Source organism: Aureobasidium subglaciale, assembly GCF_000721755.1.
Source record: "Aureobasidium subglaciale EXF-2481 unplaced genomic scaffold scaffold_2, whole genome shotgun sequence".
Lineage (NCBI taxonomy): Eukaryota > Fungi > Ascomycota > Dothideomycetes > Dothideales > Saccotheciaceae > Aureobasidium > Aureobasidium subglaciale.
Window position 1 is genome coordinate 735400 of NW_013566993.1, and position 17749 is coordinate 753148.

At 51.4% G+C, this 17749-nt stretch overlaps 7 protein-coding genes across 7 annotated transcripts; 2 read left to right on the top strand and 5 right to left on the bottom strand.

Moving 5' to 3' along the window:
* Positions 1-2012: 2012 nt before the first annotated feature.
* AUEXF2481DRAFT_36275 (uncharacterized protein) lies at positions 2013-2729 on the bottom strand. Its single transcript, XM_013491999.1, has one exon. It carries the CDS (start codon positions 2578-2580, stop codon positions 2032-2034), a length of 549 nt encoding a protein of 182 aa, XP_013347453.1. The 5' UTR covers positions 2581-2729; the 3' UTR covers positions 2013-2031.
* A 1898-nt stretch (positions 2730-4627) lies between these two features.
* Positions 4628-6235, bottom strand: AUEXF2481DRAFT_26198 (uncharacterized protein; the record flags this gene model as incomplete). The annotated part of the gene is made up of 3 exons (XM_013491888.1): positions 4628-5523; positions 5580-5854; positions 5907-6235. The coding sequence occupies 3 exons, from the start codon at positions 6233-6235 to the stop codon at positions 4628-4630; spliced, it is 1500 nt and encodes a 499-aa protein (XP_013347342.1).
* Positions 6236-7027: 792 nt separating this feature from the next.
* On the bottom strand, positions 7028-9264 carry AUEXF2481DRAFT_36277 (uncharacterized protein). The gene is made up of 4 exons (XM_013492000.1): positions 8930-9264; positions 8617-8809; positions 7551-8441; positions 7028-7500 (listed from the first exon to the last, which is right to left on the bottom strand). Exons 1-4 carry the CDS (start codon positions 9033-9035, stop codon positions 7179-7181), a joined length of 1512 nt encoding a protein of 503 aa, XP_013347454.1. The 5' UTR covers positions 9036-9264; the 3' UTR covers positions 7028-7178.
* A 328-nt stretch (positions 9265-9592) lies between these two features.
* Positions 9593-10406, bottom strand: AUEXF2481DRAFT_1787 (uncharacterized protein; the record flags this gene model as incomplete). Its single annotated transcript, XM_013491740.1, has 3 exons — positions 9593-10047; positions 10111-10300; positions 10359-10406. 3 exons carry the CDS (start codon positions 10404-10406, stop codon positions 9593-9595), a joined length of 693 nt encoding a protein of 230 aa, XP_013347194.1.
* Positions 10407-10722: 316 nt separating this feature from the next.
* AUEXF2481DRAFT_386409 (uncharacterized protein) lies at positions 10723-12766 on the top strand. The gene has a single exon (XM_013492260.1). It carries the CDS (start codon positions 10815-10817, stop codon positions 12600-12602), a length of 1788 nt encoding a protein of 595 aa, XP_013347714.1. The 5' UTR covers positions 10723-10814; the 3' UTR covers positions 12603-12766.
* Positions 12767-12944: 178 nt separating this feature from the next.
* Positions 12945-14306, top strand: AUEXF2481DRAFT_26202 (uncharacterized protein; the record flags this gene model as incomplete). Its single annotated transcript, XM_013491889.1, has 2 exons — positions 12945-12996; positions 13045-14306. 2 exons carry the CDS (start codon positions 12945-12947, stop codon positions 14304-14306), a joined length of 1314 nt encoding a protein of 437 aa, XP_013347343.1.
* On the bottom strand, positions 14255-17554 carry AUEXF2481DRAFT_105086 (uncharacterized protein). Its single transcript, XM_013492261.1, has 3 exons — positions 17470-17554; positions 17276-17415; positions 14255-17224 (listed from the first exon to the last, which is right to left on the bottom strand). The coding sequence occupies exons 1-3, from the start codon at positions 17487-17489 to the stop codon at positions 14418-14420; spliced, it is 2967 nt and encodes a 988-aa protein (XP_013347715.1). The 5' UTR covers positions 17490-17554; the 3' UTR covers positions 14255-14417.
* Positions 17555-17749: the final 195 nt, after the last annotated feature.

Sequence of the window (17749 nt, forward strand, 5' to 3'; positions counted from 1 at the left end):
AGAGGATGGAAGGAACATCGACGTGGGGCATGCGGGGCTACAGCCCCTCGTCCAAGCCTCCTCGGATCAGAAAGGTAGGGTCTGACAAAGACGAGTGGAGCAGCCATTGGATTTGCCTGTCCCCTACTTTGAGCAAATCCCCAACGCACAAAGCCTCATCATCTCCCCTATATTTGTGTCAATCTCAACATCCCGAGATGTCCTGTAAGGTCCATAGGACACAGATCCCAGGGCCTCCGTCCTTGATACGTGGTGGAGATCTATATGGGAAGTAACACGCTCGACAAGAACAATCTGGCGCTTTGGCGGAGTGGTTAACGCGATAGACTAGAAATCTATTTCTTTCGGGAGCAAGAGTTCGAATCTCTTAGGCGTCGTACTTTTTGCTCCGCTGTAGCCTAGCAAGTCTTCCTTTTGCACTTTTTATATAAGTGGGCGGATTCTGAGAGGGGCCTCCGAGAGTTCAGGGAAAATCTGGATCTGGCGTTCGATTTTGGCGTGTCGAAGCCCGGCAGCTCGTTACGTGCAAAGTACGGTTTCAACCAGACTGAATGGCGGTACCGTCATGCGTTATGCTCCACTATATGCGTTGTGAGAGAGGCTGGGATGAGTAAACGGTTGCAGTGTCGGTGTTGAAGCCTGATGGTCTAAGTGGTGGCCGGTATTTTTGCCTTGCGTAAGGTCGCTACTCGCAGACGATCCTTCAATCAATCAGGCATGTGTATTAATGCCAGGCTGAAGAAGAGCAGTACGTCGTGCCATTGTCGTGGTGTGGTGCGAAACGGTGCGCAAAATCCACAATATCAATGGCCTAGAGTCTCGTTTGCAAGACGTCTCCCTGATAGGGTGTTTTCGCACTCAAGTATCACTTGTCGCACGTTCTCACAGAGTATATGGCTCTGTGGCTCGATGTTGTCGAAATTGTGATTTCGAGTCGTGACTCAGCTCGTATGTGATCAAGGAAGCTTGCAGAGGGTACGACCCTGTCTATAATCCTGCATATCCGACGACGAGCGCTGCCGTGACCGAATCACCAACAACATGGTACCTCTAAATTCTACCACTATCCAGTAATCGTATAAGTTGATCTCGTCTCTTCTGAATGAGTCTCAACACAATTGAGGCGACTTTGATGTGTACATGAATTTGGCGTGGGTCCCACCACGTGAAAACTGCACATGCAACCACCGATTGCACGAACGATCAGTTGTTTGAGCGATACATCTCGGCGAGAATAATACTAGATCGAACCAATTGCATGGGTCACTCCACTTGTCATCTCTTCCATTGTATTGTTACTCGGCCTCATGAGAGCCAACATAGTCTCATGGATTCCTGACCTTCTAGAGCCACCTGACGGAGAGTATATACTGAGACTAGTTGTTCACGCTTCCACAAGTCAGCAGCCAGTTGTGTCACACAACTTGATCATCAGACCTGCCGGGGTAGCTCAATCGGTAGAGCGTGTGGCTCTTATCTACTCAGATATTCCAAACCTCAAGGTCGCGGGTTCGAGCCCCGCCTTCGGCTATTCCTAATTATAAGTTGGCTTGGATTCTCTTTTGCACCTTCCCCAAGGTGAAGGGGGAGTCTTTTTTTTTTTCTTCCCTTTTTCTCTGGTGGTGGTGAATACTGGAATGGCGGACAGGTGTGGATTCAAACGACCGACGGCTGTTTGTGTCTCTAATTCTCTGCGCCTTTCTTGAATGTCATTTGTTTTACGCCGGTTCATGTATGTTATTCCTTGTGAAGGGACCAATATCGAAGCAGATGCTCGAGACTAAAAGGATCAAGAACATGCCCCAACCGAAGGCGTGGCTTGAACTCGTTTGTGGAGATCACGGGCACAAGACCCGCCATCGGCTACGAGGATCATGGGAACGGATAAAGGTTGAACTATATGATTGTTGTGCGTATTTGAACAGCTAGCTATTTTGCTCTTTCCTTGGACACACGTCTCCAAGAAAGTCTGCCATCTACGACGAGACTAAGACCTCATGTCTGAAGCCGCACGGTACTCCAACCTGTCATCTAATACTCCCAAGCACCATAAGTAGCATCAGCAGACTGAACTCTGAATGCAAAGCTCGTACCATTCTTAGGAACACCCTCAACAGCAGCAGCATAAACCTTGTGCGCACCTCCAACCGGCACAGCAATAAAATCACCACCAAGATACTTCAAATGGATCCCGTTGTCCGCAAGACTGAAGCCCGTGTAATTGACGACTTGACCACCAGTACTGCCATGAGGGATGGTGTAGCCGAGAGAGCCATCTTCAGCGACGTAAACACGTTGACCACCGGGGACTTCGACGCTGAGGGAGAGGGTGTCGTTGCCGGAGGTGAAGTAGGTGTATTTGCCTTCGGGGCAGGACGAGACGGTGGTATTGGGGCAGTAGGAGGAAGTTGGCTTGTTGATCCAGAAGGCGTTGCCGTTTGCGTTGATGGAGGAGAGGTGGATGGGGGAGCCGGAGTGGATGGCAAGACCGCCGAAGGAGTCACCAGTGGAACGAGCGGTGGGCACGGCAAAGGCAGGAAGGACTGCAGCCAGAGTTGTAGAGATAGTGGAGGCCTTCATGTTTGTGATGGGCTTTGTTCTTGCGAAGAAGCAGTTGTGATTTTTGACGATTTGGAAGGATGGTTGTCAGCAATAGGCAAGAAAGAGCGATATATATCCCTCATACTGCAGGCGTCATGCCATTGATGTCAGTGAGGAGTACTCCGAGTCGTGCTGAAACAACAAGCATGATGATCACCTCGTATTCTGTTTGCAATGTCGCACAGAAGTGACGTCGAGGCATGCAAGCAGTCTATCTATCTGTAGCTGTTCAGCAGAAGCTAAAGCAGGTGAGTCTACAACACACGGTTCTTGCATCGTCCACAGTCAACGCAAATTATGCCAGAGTAGAGCACTGCGACCGCAGCCTTATCACCAGAACCCGGTATCTTCTGAGACCCAGCACGTTGAGAATGATGGTCTCGTCGATTATCGCAAAGGTCTCCCAGACCTAGAAATTCATTCTGCCTTCATGCTCGCTCTGCATCCACGATAGAGAAAAGCGGGATTGACAGATTTGAGCACATGGAGAGGGAAGGGGAATGACACCGATCTGCAAGCATTGAATCTATCCACGTGGCTTACTCGTCAACACAGTACCCATCATGGTAGAGATGGACGTTGTGTGTTTGATCTGCAAATAAATATAGTATTGATACTTGCCAATGACGACGATCGCACTTTGCATAAGTATGCATGTGTGCATTCACTATGCAGCGCGTCACAAATCGGTGTTGGTGAAGTTCAAGGCCAGAAGTGCAATGATCCTGAAGACGTGCAGTTCTCAATGTTGTTTTGATGGTTGACAGTTGATGAGAGACCCTCTGGCTGCTGATGAAGCTGTCGCTGATGAAACAATGCTTATGTTGAGATGAGAGCAGAGTTGGGCTCTCGTTCGTGACTTACGTATCTTACCTCGCAGAATCGGGCAAGTCGGGCGTAGCTGTGAGTTATTGGAGGATGGGATTATAGAAAAAACCCTGATGGTTTGAGAGAAGGCAGATCGAAGCCTGGAGGATATTCACGCTGATGGAGCAGCAAGGTGATCCCATTGCGCGAACAGTCACTAGCGATATGTATCTCGGCTTGAGAGAGCAAGTGGACCAAAGACTCTCAGTCCCACTGTCCTGACTCTTGCTTAGCGTGTATGGAAGCAATGTCGAGATACCATAGCCACGGGAGAAGTTTGCGTTTGACGAGCGATGCACATGATTGCTTCTGGATCTCGCTTGATTGTGGCTCGACATCAGTCGCCGGCTTGAGGTTCCAGTCGACGATAAAACACTTTCCACAGTGTGATCATACAATTAATACTGCCAGCTGGCGGCGACGATATTGTCTCAGCGTGCTTGATGGACTGATCCGCTAGATCAAGGCAATTTGCATAAAACGACGAGGTACAGCGGCTTGCCTTTGGTACCAAAATCGATTCCGCAAACCTCGATCGTCTTGTTGCCATCATCCAGAAGTGTAAGGAATGGTCCGTTAACAGAGTTGCATGATCCCTGCGAGCGGAGCACAACTCTTTGCGTATCGTCGGGCGATTCTGAAACCAAGTGGAGGCCATAGCAGTTTCTCACCCAGTCCTGGAGTACATGTCACTCTCGAGGCCGTAGGTGGTTTCATGACTGGTACTCAGTGCAATTGCTCGCTCAAGCCAATCTCACTCGTCGTGTCTGTGGTTGTTGTCAGCGATCATATGACACTTTGCGCGTGATGCATCGAGTGGACTTGCGTATCAGCTATTCTGCTGCCACAGACGGAACAAAATATGAACTCAGGGAACACGATTGCTGATTGAACGTGACGAGAATGTGTATGTTACGAAGAGAAAGGATGTGATTGGCGGATTGATAGAAGGAGCCATGGAGAGGATGCCAAGGCTCTTGATGGATGATACAGTCGTCGTGGAAATGCGTGTGGAATTCAGACCGTCGACAGCAACGCGCTTGCCTCACTAGGTAGGTAGCCTCGACATCAGTGTCGATGCAGACTGAAAGCCTGTATTGCGTCAGCCCGAATTTTTAGGAGATGATGAGATTGTCGAGATTGTTGATATTATTCAATGCTATATAGACCTCCTCCTAGCACTCCCATGTACCCTCCTCAGTTCTCTGCATCGACCCCTGAACTTGCGGTCCAGCCGCTCCTTCAAAGCGTTTGTCTTTTCCTCCAGAGATTCAATAGCAGCCACAGCGACAAGGTCTACTTCACCTTCAAAGTCTCCAAGCCGCCCCTGAGCCCAGGTTTCGATCTCGTCAATGCCCTGGTCGCGTGTGTCGTTGAGCTCGATTTTCGCTTCATCGACGGTTTCTCCAATCTCGATTTCGGCGCGCTTGTGACCATCTTGCAGTTCGTCTATGAACCTGTCCATGTTCTGTTGGAGAGCATTGTGGGTGAGTTGGGGAAGCCTTTCCCGAACGAGTGCCTCCATTTTGTGGTTTACTAGTGTCTCGAGTCGAGCATCGATCAATGGTCCCAGGATGGAGGAGAAGGCCCCTTCGATCACCTGGGGTAATATCTGTTGCAAGATACCGCCCAAAGCTTTTGTGAGCTCAGGGGCAACGGCAGGCGAAGGGGTAGACCACTCAGGGGCTCGAGGTGGGAGAAACGTAGGCTTGATGTCTACACTGGAGCCCCAGGGAGAAATGCTTGCTTTCTGAGATGGTGTGTGCATGTTGTCAGACCCCACCGGATAAGCAGGAAGGGGCGTGCCGGCTCGTGAACCCGGTCGCTGTTCCATGGTGTGCTTAAGACTCGGGCTTCGACCTGTGCAGGCTTGGGGGCCTGGGTTATTTCCCTCGCGGTGCCCGTGACTCGTGCTTTGATCTGCGGCAGGTGAAAGGGTGATATGTCGCGAACTTGGCGTGTTCACTTCTGTAGGCGAACCTGGGGGTATTCCCCAGAGGAACCTTTGTATTTTAGTGGAGGGCTCTCCTGATTGCAGTTGCTGGCTGCCAGAGTCTATGTAGCATGTCAGAGTTATGTTTGCAAAACCAAGCGAAATGGCGGAGACTGACCAGAACGACATCGTTTCCTTGTAGAGCCGAGTTCTGCCTGCCCATCTTCTAACAGAGGCGGATGTATATTCTCCCATATTGTCTCTTGTTTTCCACCACCGCCACCCAGGCTTCGAAGGTCGATAGGATTTGCTCGGAGGTGACGATGGGCGATAGCAGATGTGAAGCGTTCAAGTCGAATAAGGTGCTCTGGCTGGACCTGGTCTTTACCAAGGTATATTTGAAGACCCGTTGCTTGACACAAGTGAGAGAAGGCAGCAAATCGCTGTCCGAAACTGGTCGATATGAACGCTAGAGGAAGAGGCGCTGTAGGGCATATGACAGTACCGGGGGTGTGCATCGTCAACGACAGACTCAAAATCTCGGAACTTCGTTGGTATGAGATTGAGTACCTCTGGAGGTAGTTTGTGGCTGTCAAGAAGTAGGTCACAAGCAACGATGCTTTCAGGACGTAGAACAAGGTCAAGGGTTTGTTCGGATTGGAATCCTTCGAGGTGAACGACATGTTGAATAGTAATTGAGCCTTCGGCTTTGATTTCATCGTACTTGATCGAGACACTAAAACGACCGAATGTGTTGTTGTTCGCTGCTAATGCTACAGCTGGCTTGTCGCGGAAGAGCCATGCTGCTCGAGCAGGTCGTCTACCCTTGGGCATGGCTATATTCTCTGCAGCAATCAGTTCAGATAGGATGGGTTGATATACCTATAAAGCCCTCGACAAAGCGAGACCCCTCCCACCCGGGCTTGGAGAGATGTCTCGAGCAGCCCTGACTCGATGTTGGACGTCACCTGGATCGCAGTACTCTTGTCCCGTAACCACCCAGCTCCCTGCTTCACCCTTCAAGCGTGAGCTGAAGTATATAAGCGATGAGCGGGTCGCCGGAGCAGACAGTAGAGAGTATGAGAATCAAGCAAGCAAGGCCACCCAACAGCCCGTGACACCCTTCAACTCTGGCTAGCAGAAGCTGAAGATCGCTCAAGAGTGATGTACAGGTCCATCAGTGCAGCGATGATAGATGCGCGTGTTCTTGCCAATAGTGATGATGAGGATATTGAAGAACGGTTGGTATGGTTGTGGTTGTCTTTGGGTTGACGCCTGGCAAGAGTTCGAATTCGACACACGCCAAGAGTTTCGTCACGCGCTCTAGCGCGACACCAAATTGAGCATCCCCAAGCCAAAGTCTCTCATGTAGATAGCTGTCGCAATGCAGAGTAATTTTCAGACAAGAAACTTCGATTACGAAGAGCCATCAATGCACTCAATAAGCAGTAACTTCGAATCGAAAAAGGACGCGCAGCTAATATATTACCTTCTCACCAACCGAGAGACACGGCAATTAGTCAAGCATATCCAAGAGTCGTTTCAGATTCTTGTTCTACTTTTCAATGATACAGGAATCGATAGTGCCCATTCGTAGCCCGACAATCACTCGACATGACCACGGAGCGAGGACACAGTTATAGATTGCAAGTTGATCATAATTAGGTTATTGGGTGACTTTTTAGTGTAATATCTACCGTGACTTTTTGTAAACCTCCCAATCATCCTGACGTCCCATAGCATGTGAAAACAAGTCCTTTCATAAATACAGACACATCTAAAGGATAATGTCACCGACCTTCTCCTCGATACCCTCAGCGCGGTACTTGGCGAGAGCCTTCTCAACGTCACCCTGGGGACCGCAGAACTTCTCGACCTGCTGAGGAGCACGGCCGACGAACGTCGAGGGGTCCATAAGGACCTCAAGCTCTCCAATGATGGGCTCGAAGAATGGTGTGGCGCGGATACGCTCGATCAGGTCGTTGTGCTTGCCCTCCAGCTTGACGGAAGCAGAAGCTTGGTGAGAGAGGACACGGATCTCTTCGTGTGCGTCCTGACGGGAGACACCCTTCTTGACGAGGGCCATGATGATGTTCTCACTGTGATATGTTAGTAAGCCATTGAGTAAGAGGTTGAGATGAAGACTTACGTGGCCATGAAGGGAAGCTCCTCAAGGATACGGTTCTCAATGCGCTTGGGGTAGACAACAAGACCGCTGAAGATGTTGTTCATAAGAATGAGCAGGGCATCGGCGCAAAGGTACATCTCGGGGATGTCAATGCGGCGGATAGCAGAGTCATCAAGGGTACGCTCCATCCATTGCGAGGCGTAGGTGGAGATGAAGTCAGCGTGGAGGTTCGCAAGACGACGACCGAGAGAGGTCATACGCTCGGATCTCATGGGGTTGCGCTTGTAGGCCATGGCGGAAGAACCGATCTGGTCCTTCTCGAAAGGCTCCTCAATTTCCTTCCAGGAAGCAAGATGTCTGATGTCGGTGGAAATACGCTGGCAAGTAGCACCAAAGTTGCAGACAGCACTTGCGACCTCGAGATCGACCTTACGGGAGTAGGTCTGTGTGGCGATGGGGTAGCAGCCGGCGAAACCAGCCTTCTCGGTGACGAGCTCATCGAGCTTCTCGACCTTGTCGTGGTCGCCGTCGAAGATCTGAAGGAAAGATGCCTGAGTACCTGTAGTACCCTTGACACCACGGAAGCAGAGCTCGTCGCGAACTCTCTGCATGGCCTTGAGATCCATCAAGAGATCCTGGATCCAGACACAAGCTCTCTTTCCGACGGTGGTCAGCTGAGCGGGTTGAAGGTGAGTGAAACCAAGGCAGGGCTGGTCCTTCCATTGCACGGCAAAAGCGGAGAGCTTGTCAACGGCGGTAGCCATCTTCTTGACGAGCATGTCAAGACCGTCACGCATCAAGACCAGATCGGCGTTGTCTGTAACATAGCATGAAGTGGCACCCCAATGGATAATACCAGCAGCGGCAGGAGCGCAGAGACCGTATGTGTGGACCCAAGCCATGACATCGTGTCTAGAAGAGGAAGTCAGAACTCTGATTTCTACAGCACTTGAGGAGACCGCGATTTCCCATGCTGCTCGCGACAAACAGTGTGCACTGGAGGACGAAAACACGTGGTTTCCATACACGCAGGACCAGATACGTCACAGATCCAGACATGCAAGACACAGGAGATGAGGGTACTAACCTTCTTCTCTCCTCCTCCTTTGCGGCAACCTTAAACTCATCATCCTGGACAATCTGGTTGACCTTCATCTGGTTGATGGCCTCGTCGGAGATGGAAAGACCCAACTCCTTCTGGGATTCGGCCAGCCAAATCCACAGCTGTCTCCAGGTGCTGACGCGCATGCGGGGAGAGAAGAGATGCTTCATCTCCTTGCCTATAGCGCGGCCATTGAATCAGTACACTATGATCATGCTTGCTGGCCCGTTCAATTGACCATATGGGCTGGCTTCATTGACGATTCAATTGGGCTTGGCGGGGTGAAGAATTTACGCACTTGCATAGCGCAGCTCCAGGGGATGCCTGAAGGTGTCATAGGGTGATGCTTGATCAGAAGCCATCTTGTATTGTGATGCGAGTGTTGGGATACTGAAGCTGGACATTCTGAAGAGAGGGAGAGAGGAAAATTGAAAACCAACGACGTGATTGGTTCCGATGCACGGCGGGCGAGTAAGTGGTGAGGAAGGGTCCGATAACGATAAGGAAACTTTCGAAAGTCTGCTGCTTGGTGGGGAATGTGGAAGTAACGAAGGACACTGATTGTGGCAGCAAAACGAGGGGTAATTGCAACATGAACAGACTGCGTGAGTCTTCTTTATACCCACAATGCGTCGTTCTGAACGATGCAGCCGTGTATGCCCGTAGTCGCATTGAATTCCCGAAAGAGCTACACGTGATGAACATCTTTGAGCAAAATGCGGAAACTGTGGAGATGTTGGCTCTTGCGCACAGTCGAACGGCCGACCAAAACGCGATGTCGGGCCCCATGGGCGCGGAGGAAGACATGGTCATGCTCGCTGATTGGTGGAAGACGTCAATCCCATACCCAAAAAGTGACAAGTCCACAGGGTCTGGACAGGTGTAAGGCGTAGTTGCAGATGAAGGATGCGAAAATTCTTCTCTTTAACGTCTATATGCAAGTGATGTACGGTGTGGACAGCTATCTAGATTTCTGTTCGCTTCTCTTGCTTCTGCGATTCTGCCACCTTTCCCAGCCAGCGTCGACTAGATCCTCGTTGACGACCAGGTCGCGGAGTCTGAAGAACTTTGCGATTGAAGTGTCCAGCACCCAATCCAACCAGCCAGAACGGCGCAAGTATGTTGTAAACAGATACCAGAAGACAGCAAAGAGCGCGCCAACTATGCAGCCAACCAAGATCTGTCTTTCGGTGTGGTAGTTGAGGTATATTCTGCTTTGAGCAACAGCGGCAGCGCCGGCAATGATCAGGATAGACAACGCAAGTCTCTCGAAAGTCGAGGTGGGTATGTGGGTGGTCGAAGTGTTGGGAGCGTGAGGATTGTGTCGCAACAGGAGGAACAAGGTGACGGAAACGGCGAAGTAGGAAACGAATTGAGCGTGCGAAGAGGGCATGCCGTAGCCTTTGCCAGTCATGCCTGTGGGAAAACCAAGTCAGAGGAGAGGCTTGAGAGAGAGCAGTGGAGGATGGGAGTGCCTACGATGAGGTCTCTCTTCGCGGATGGTGCGCTTGAGGAGCCAGTTCAGGGCTTCACAGGCCAATTGACCAGCAAACATGAGGCCAACCTCAGCCTCACGCGTGCTCCAGATCAGAGTGGCATATGTAACACAGAGGGCCTGGGGCACAAGGGCCAAGAAGGCACAAGCGTGTGCGATAGGGTCATTGGGATTCTGGATTGTGGATTAGCTGCTTTGTCTGGAGCGGGCAGAAGCATGCGCCAAGCCTCACATAATGGACATGTGTCAAAGAGAGGGAAGCCAACGGAGGGTCTTCCATGTTGACTTGTATTACGCGTGTTTGCTGTTGTATGCAAGCAGGAGACAGACGCTCCCGAGCTCTGACGAAATGCACATTGCGGGAGCGGGCAGCAGCGTTGAAGCTTTCGGGAAGCCGGTGATAAGAGGGCTTCGGCCCGTGGGCGGTGTCTGTGTCTCGGGCGGTGAGTTTCTGCCCACCGTCACCGAGGCGAAACCAAGACACGATCTGAGCCATCTCTCCCATTGCTCATCTACCGTTATTGCGCCACTTGCCTATAATCCTTTTTCTGGCCAACTCGTCCTTCCGTTTTGACAAGTCACTATCACTTGCACCAGTACATAGCCTTCCAACGGCTATCTTGCACTTATGACTTCTTCGTAGCACCCAGCCACCCAGCCACTCACGAGTCACATTGATTCGGGCGCCATGGATGAACAGGACGAGAGGGAAGAAGAGCTGTCGACCATCTCGGCAATCTACCCCGAACTGCGCGTCGACCCGAAGCAGCCCTTCGTCGCCTCGTTAGATCTCCCCGTCAACCCCTCGAGTCCGCTCGCTTTGCGCTTTCCCTCGGCGCCACCGCCATCGCCGCCAGACTCGGACAACGGCCATTTCGACCATTCACCCCTCACCCACCTCGACGATGAGGTACACTACGTCGAATACCTTCCGCCTCTCCAACTCAACCTCTTCCTTCCCGAAGGCTACCCTACCGACCATGCGCCAATCGTTTCTTTGTCTACCACGCCACAATGGCTTCCTGCCGACAAGTTGAAAGAGTTGGAGGCAGAATGTGAAAGGCTCTGGGATGATTACGGTCGCTGCCAGATCCTGTTCTCGTACATCGACTTCCTACAGCAACAAGCGGAGCAAGCCTTTGACTTGGAAGCAACCGGCCTCGACTTGTCCCATGCCCTCAAACCCGCCTTGCTCGATTACGATGCTCTCACCAAGAAGGCCACATTCGATGCTGGCACCTTTGACTGCGGCATCTGCCTCGAGCCCAAGAAGGGCTCGTCCTGCTACCGCATGCGTCGCTGTCGTCATGTCTTCTGTCAAGCCTGCTTGCGAGACTTCTATAACAATTGTATCGCTGAGGGTGATGTTGGCAGAGTACAATGCCTAGATCCTACATGTGGCAAAGTCGCCAATAAAAAGAGAAGAAAGGAAAAGACACTACACCCGAAAGAGCTGTTGGAAATGGGTATCGAAGAGGACGTGGTCCGTCGCTATGTCGACATGAAGCGCAAGAAGAAGCTGGAAGCCGACAAGACTACCGTCTACTGCCCGCGTTCCTGGTGTCAGAGCCCGGCTCGCAGCACAAAATACCCACCCATCCCACAGGACCTCGCCTTGTACCCCGAGTCATCAAGCGAAGATGAGGACGATGCCGAGGCGGAGAAGAAGGGCCACTCTCCTTCGGACCGACTGGCTATTTGTAGTAACAGCAAATGTAGCCTCGCCTTCTGTAAAACTTGCTATGCAGGTTGGCACGGCGAGTTTGCTCGTTGCTGGCCTCGCAACCCCTTGGAGCTATCTGACGAAGAGAAGGCTAGTTACGACTACATTCGCTCGCATACTTCACCATGTCCCACCTGCAGCAGTCCTACCCAGAAGACCATGGGCTGCAATCACATGCGCTGTTTCCAGTGCGCCTCACACTTCTGCTATTTGTGCGGCGCCTGGTTGGACGCCGACAACCCTTACCAGCACTTCAACAAGGCAGGCACAGACTGTTATCAGAAGCTATGGGAGCTTGAAGAGGGCGATGAGGGTCAAGAGGCCGCTTTTGCTGGTGCAAGGCGTTGGGAGCAAGAGGCTCTGGCAGTGGCCGAGGCCGCAGACAGAGAGGAGGCAGAGGCTCTGCAGAGACAAGAAGACGAGGCTGCCGCACGAGAGCTCGCAGAGAGACTTGATGCACATGATGCTCCAGCCGCCGTGCAGCCTGCTCCAGTCGAAGATGTACAACAGCCAGCACGCCGTGGTGATGGAAGGCGTGCGAGAGGTGGCAGAGTTGCTGCATTGGACGGCAGGAGAGCAGCACCCGTAGCTCGACAGCAACAAGTCCCCAACCAGCAGCAGGTCGACGCAGCAGCCGCAGCAGCATTCAGACGATTTGTCGAGTTGGCTGTGCGTGACGAGGAAGACGGATGGGACTCTGACGAGTTGGAAGACGATCAAGATGAACGATGGGTGATCCCCATCAGACAATGATACTACTTGGGCAAAACAATGGAGAGCATTGCATGGTTGGCGTTAGTCTCTTCGATCGGTCGAATTTTGTATATACATATGGAGCGGGGAGGCGTACATACCCACAGTCCTGCTATTCTACTTTCTTTCCATTCTACCGACTCCCTTGCGTTATGCTGTATATCACCGAAATGACATCTCAAACTTGCAAAGTACTTCTACCTGCTTTGTTCATTCGTAACTGTGGTAGATGGCGTAGTTGCCTATTCAGGAAAAGATTAGAGCAGCCGTCAACGCGTCTTCCCGTCACGTCATCCGAAAACATTGATGATCAAACCCGGAAGTCACATTAATAGAACGACAATGGATAGCTGGAGCGGGAATTTACGGCTTGATGATCATAACGAGATACGAGGTAGGCGTGAAAGTCAATGACTATATGCAAACACTCATCCTGATATAGATATACACATAAGCGCGTCTCCGACAAAGCCTCCGATCCCGAGCGACTGCACCTTGCGATTTCTTTCACATGTCGATACCACGCAAATACCTTTGCAGTTGATATGCGGTCCGCGACTAGACGTTTGGACTGCAGATATAGATACCGAAACATGGTTTAGCAATCTACTCCTTAGCAGCAGCGACACAGAAGATCAAGGCCGGGAATGGTGGCAGAGTGCTACCTTGGAATCCCCTCTGGGCATTCTAGTAGCTGTTCACGTTGCGGATCCCAGCAACGTAGCACAGCCACGTATCACAGAAATCCTCTTCTACGCTGCGAGAAAAGACGTCCAACAAGATCCTCCCACACCACCACGCGATGAAGCCTCCTCTGCAAGCCTCCAACTGGGCCTCTACGCCATCCCTCTATCCTCAGACCTCCTCCTTTTCAACGATTCCGACATTACACCTCCAATCTCCCCCATCCCAGGAGCCTCTGATACTTCAACCACAAACGCCCGCTTCATCCCCCACCCGTGGGACGAACCCACCGCACGTCAAAAGCGTAAAATCGCCCTAAACTCCACCTTCAACGCAGCCGCTGAGCGAAAGCACCATTCTGGCACCTCTGTAGCTGCTGCCGCTGCTTCGACCTCTGCACCATTTCTGCCGCATCTGAAGTCAGAAGCAAGCAGAGGAGCTGTACCAATCCTCACGCGACCGAAAAGCAGAAGTCCCAGTATAGCCACACTACGCCGTGAACCTACATTACCAGAACGAAGGGTCTCTGGCCTTTCACGCTCAACTCCTGTCCCTGTGACCACAGTCTCTGCAGAGGACGAAGTACTGGAAAAGAAGAATAAAGATATGGTGTCGAAAGTCGTATTGGCGGGTCTTCGTGTATGGGGCTTTACAGCATCTTCGAAACGCAAGAAACGTGCTTCAACTGCCACCCCTGCTCCGGAGTCTCAAGTCTTGGACCCTCACGAAGAAGCCAAAGATGAAGAATACAAATTACTCTATCATCATGTCTACAAGGCTACTTGTTTTGCTTTTCGCTCTGGGATGGGGAAACATGATCTAGCTGGGAAGGAATTTGCGGACAAGGTTAGAGATGTTGTGGATTCTTTGTTGGGGATCTTTTGTAAGGATCCGATGGAAGTGGATGGGGGAGACGATGTTATGGATTTGGGTCAGGGGTTCAAGGGTGCTGTTGTGAGGACGCCAAAGGGAGAGTTGGGTGAGGAGGAGATGGGGGTTGAGATGAGAAGTATCAATTAAGCATACAATCTTATACACAACGAAATCTCAGTAACGTGCGCGAGTATGAGAATCTTGTTCATTTCCCTAAATCTACAGCATTTTTTTTCATGACCCTTGTTTCATCCTCGTCTATGCAGGTTGATCCAAAATACCGCTTTCCTTCAAACTCCTAAACAGCTCGGGCTCCAAGAACTTACTAATCGTAACATCCTCAGCCAACCCCTTTCTCCTCCTCGTCTTGAGCACAAAGTCCCTCGCTGTCGCTTGCGCAGAAGCCGGCTCCAGCGGTCTTAACTTAATACTCTTATCCAACGGATCTCCAGGCACAATACTCCAGCGATCAAACACCAGAGATAGAGTGGCTTGTCCTTGTGTGTGGATGCGAAGGTCGGTTTCAAAGCCAAAGGAATCGATGACGGGGATTAGACCCGAGACTTTGTAGAGAGGAGTTCCGGCGATGGGGCCGTCGGAGAGGACGTGGCCGCGGCGTCTGGCGAGGACGGTGTAGAGACTGCTTACGCTGTCTGCGTTGCCGATCATGGAACAGCTGTACACCGGCTCCATGAGTCGCGGGCTGGCCATTAGGAAACTGCTGTATGCTGCGCGACGAGCTGTAGGAATAATTTGACCACCACCGCGGTAAATGGCCTCGGGCGCAAGACTGACATCGGTGATTTTGAATTTTGTGTTGCGGATGGGTTCTTCACATAGGGGTCCTTCGCGGGTACCCCATGAGAAGCCTTGACGAATCGTGTCTCGGACGCTTTTGAGTAGTTTTTGATCCACGTCTGAGGGTAATGTGTCGTTTTGTAGAATGTTGGGACCCATGTCGTCGGGTCCAAAAGCCCAGATATTGCGTGACGCTAGCAAATCATAGCCGTAGTTCTCTTCGAAGAATTTGCCTACCTTGCGTACTGGCTCTCTGATGTTGACCTTTCCACTCTCAATATCTTCAGCGATGCCTTCATCAAGAGGTTCGGCGACCATTGTGAGCTTGTTCTTCTTGTTCGGTGTTAATGCGTAGCACTTAATAGCTGACGTCTCTACAACTGTTTCGCAGAAGCGTGTGACAGGATCTGAGACCTTGATCTCCATTGATGCGTACAGTCGGCGCAGGTCGTGCAGAACGCAGTCCATGTAGAGTTCACCAGTTCCCAGAACAACGTGCTCTCCTGACTCTTCCACCTTGGTTGTGATGAGAGGGTATGATTTGTTGACTTTGCGGAGACCATCGAGCATCTTCGGAAGCTCAGAAGGGTTTATCGGCTCAACAGCCACCTTGAAAACAGATTCGAAGAAATGTTGTACAGGACGGAAGATATAGGCATCCTCGTCTTCTGGTAGCTTGGGCGCAACAATGGTAGCAGTCTTTACGATCGAGTTGTCGACTCCTCCAAGCAGGACAAAGTTACCAGCAGGTACACCGCTGGTAGGTATGTTGTATCGCGATTCGCCAATCCAGACATCAGAGATGGTGGCTTCTACCATGTCTTCTTCGTCCTCGATTGTGTAACCCTCACCTAACACGCGAACCTTCTGACCAGGGCGTGCTGTACCGCTCATCACACGACCAAATGCATTGAACCCAGTTGCATCTGATGTGTTGAACAGCTTCGTGACATGTACGATAAGAGGGCCATCCTGGTCACAAGAGAGCATGCTTTCTGCAGTCTTGGTGTCCGTAGGGCCAGTGTAGTAGTTTTCAAGCTTCTGCTTAGCTCCTTCCACGGGTGACGGAACGTGGTCAACAACCATATCCACAAAGCCAGTTGCGGGTCCAAAGAATTGCTCGCATGCCATTTTCAAAAGGTCCTTTGCATTCGCGCGAAGTTGTGTAGACTTAAGGTGAATGCCTAGGCTCTCCAGAGTCTTTTTGAGGTCCTCGGGACTTTCGCTGATGGTGTGAGAATAAAGCTTGTAAATAGGCTCCAGCACAAAGTTGACGAAAGAGCGTTTGCTGGCGGCTTCTGTTCCACGACGGGTGAACTTGCGACTTCCAGGGTTGTAGTAAATGTCGCCCCACAATCTCTTGCTGAATTCAGGCACATCCAGACCGCTGCCGGCATATGTTTCGGCGTACATATGGGCGAAAGAAGGGAGAGTGAAGCACCAGCCCATCATGCTACAGGCGAATGCAACGTTGCCCTTTTCGGGACTAACACGGTATTTCTCGCCTTGACCAGGAACGGCGTTCTCAATGACAGTATTGACTTCTTCGACGACGTGCTTGAGCTTGAAGTAGGCATCGGCCGGGGGAAGCTTGAGTTCCAGGATCAGGCGGTCCATCTTGTTGACGACAAGAACCAGCGGTAGGTGGTTGAGAACAGCGTGCTTGATGACCATCTCAGTCTGCACTTGAACACCCTCTACAACATCGACAATCAAGACGACACCATCGATCAGACGCAATGAAGCAGCAACCTCGTCGGCGAAATTAACGTGACCAGGAGTGTCCAGCATGTTGATCAGATGTGACTTTCCCTTTGTGGCGGGCAGAACCAGACTCATGGGACCAGTCTTGATAGAGACGCCTCTTTCGCGTTCCAGAAGATGTGTGTCGGTGTATCTCAGCTGCTCATCGCGATCGCGTCCCTTTCGCTTGTCCAGCTTCTCTTGAATGTCGTGTGTTTGCATAACGAGCATGTCCATGAAGGCTGTCTTACCATGGTGAAGATGGCCTGCGAGAGCGACGTTACGGATCTGAGTAGGGAAATTCATCAAGTCGGTCATGAAATCGCGGCTGAAGAAGACAGGAGGCAAGTCGGCCTCTTCCACGGTGAACTTCTTCTGTACAATGGGAGCAATGATGGGTTGTGACAAGGCCTGTGTATCCTCCTCTTGGACCAGAGTCTCGACATCCTGACCGTAGACTTGTTGCGCCGTAGGGTAGTATTGCTTGTCCTCGTGGAGAACGACGGCATTCGAGGGTCCTTCATCTGCGCCAGAATTAGTCTCTCCCATCAGACCTCCTCACATGCGGCGCATACCGTCAACTTCCATCAGCTGCTGGTCGTGAGCAGCAGCAACCTCCTCCGGCTCGTCCTGGTCGTAGAGGTAATCGTTGGCATCGACATCCTGTTCCTGTTCGATGTCCGACTCCTCGGGCTCGCCGATAAAGTTACCGAACCTGTCGCAAAGAGTCAGTATTGATCAAGGCAGGAAGAGAGGACATTGAGCGCACTCATCGTAGAGGTCGTCCATAGCAGCAGATGTGGTGTGGTTGAGCGACAATTGACGCGACAAAAGTTGAAGCTCGAATGCGACAGTCGCCGCGAGACTTCCGTCTCTACCAGATCGTCACCAACCGTGCGGCGTGAGTCGAGCTTCCGTCCGTCGAGCTTCACCGCTCTCGGTTGCCAACGAGGCTTCATATCTAGATGATCGGATATTACCCGTATCGGTCAAACTCCTGCGGCGAAACACGTTGCCAACAGCTGCTGGACCCCCCAGATTGTTCTCGA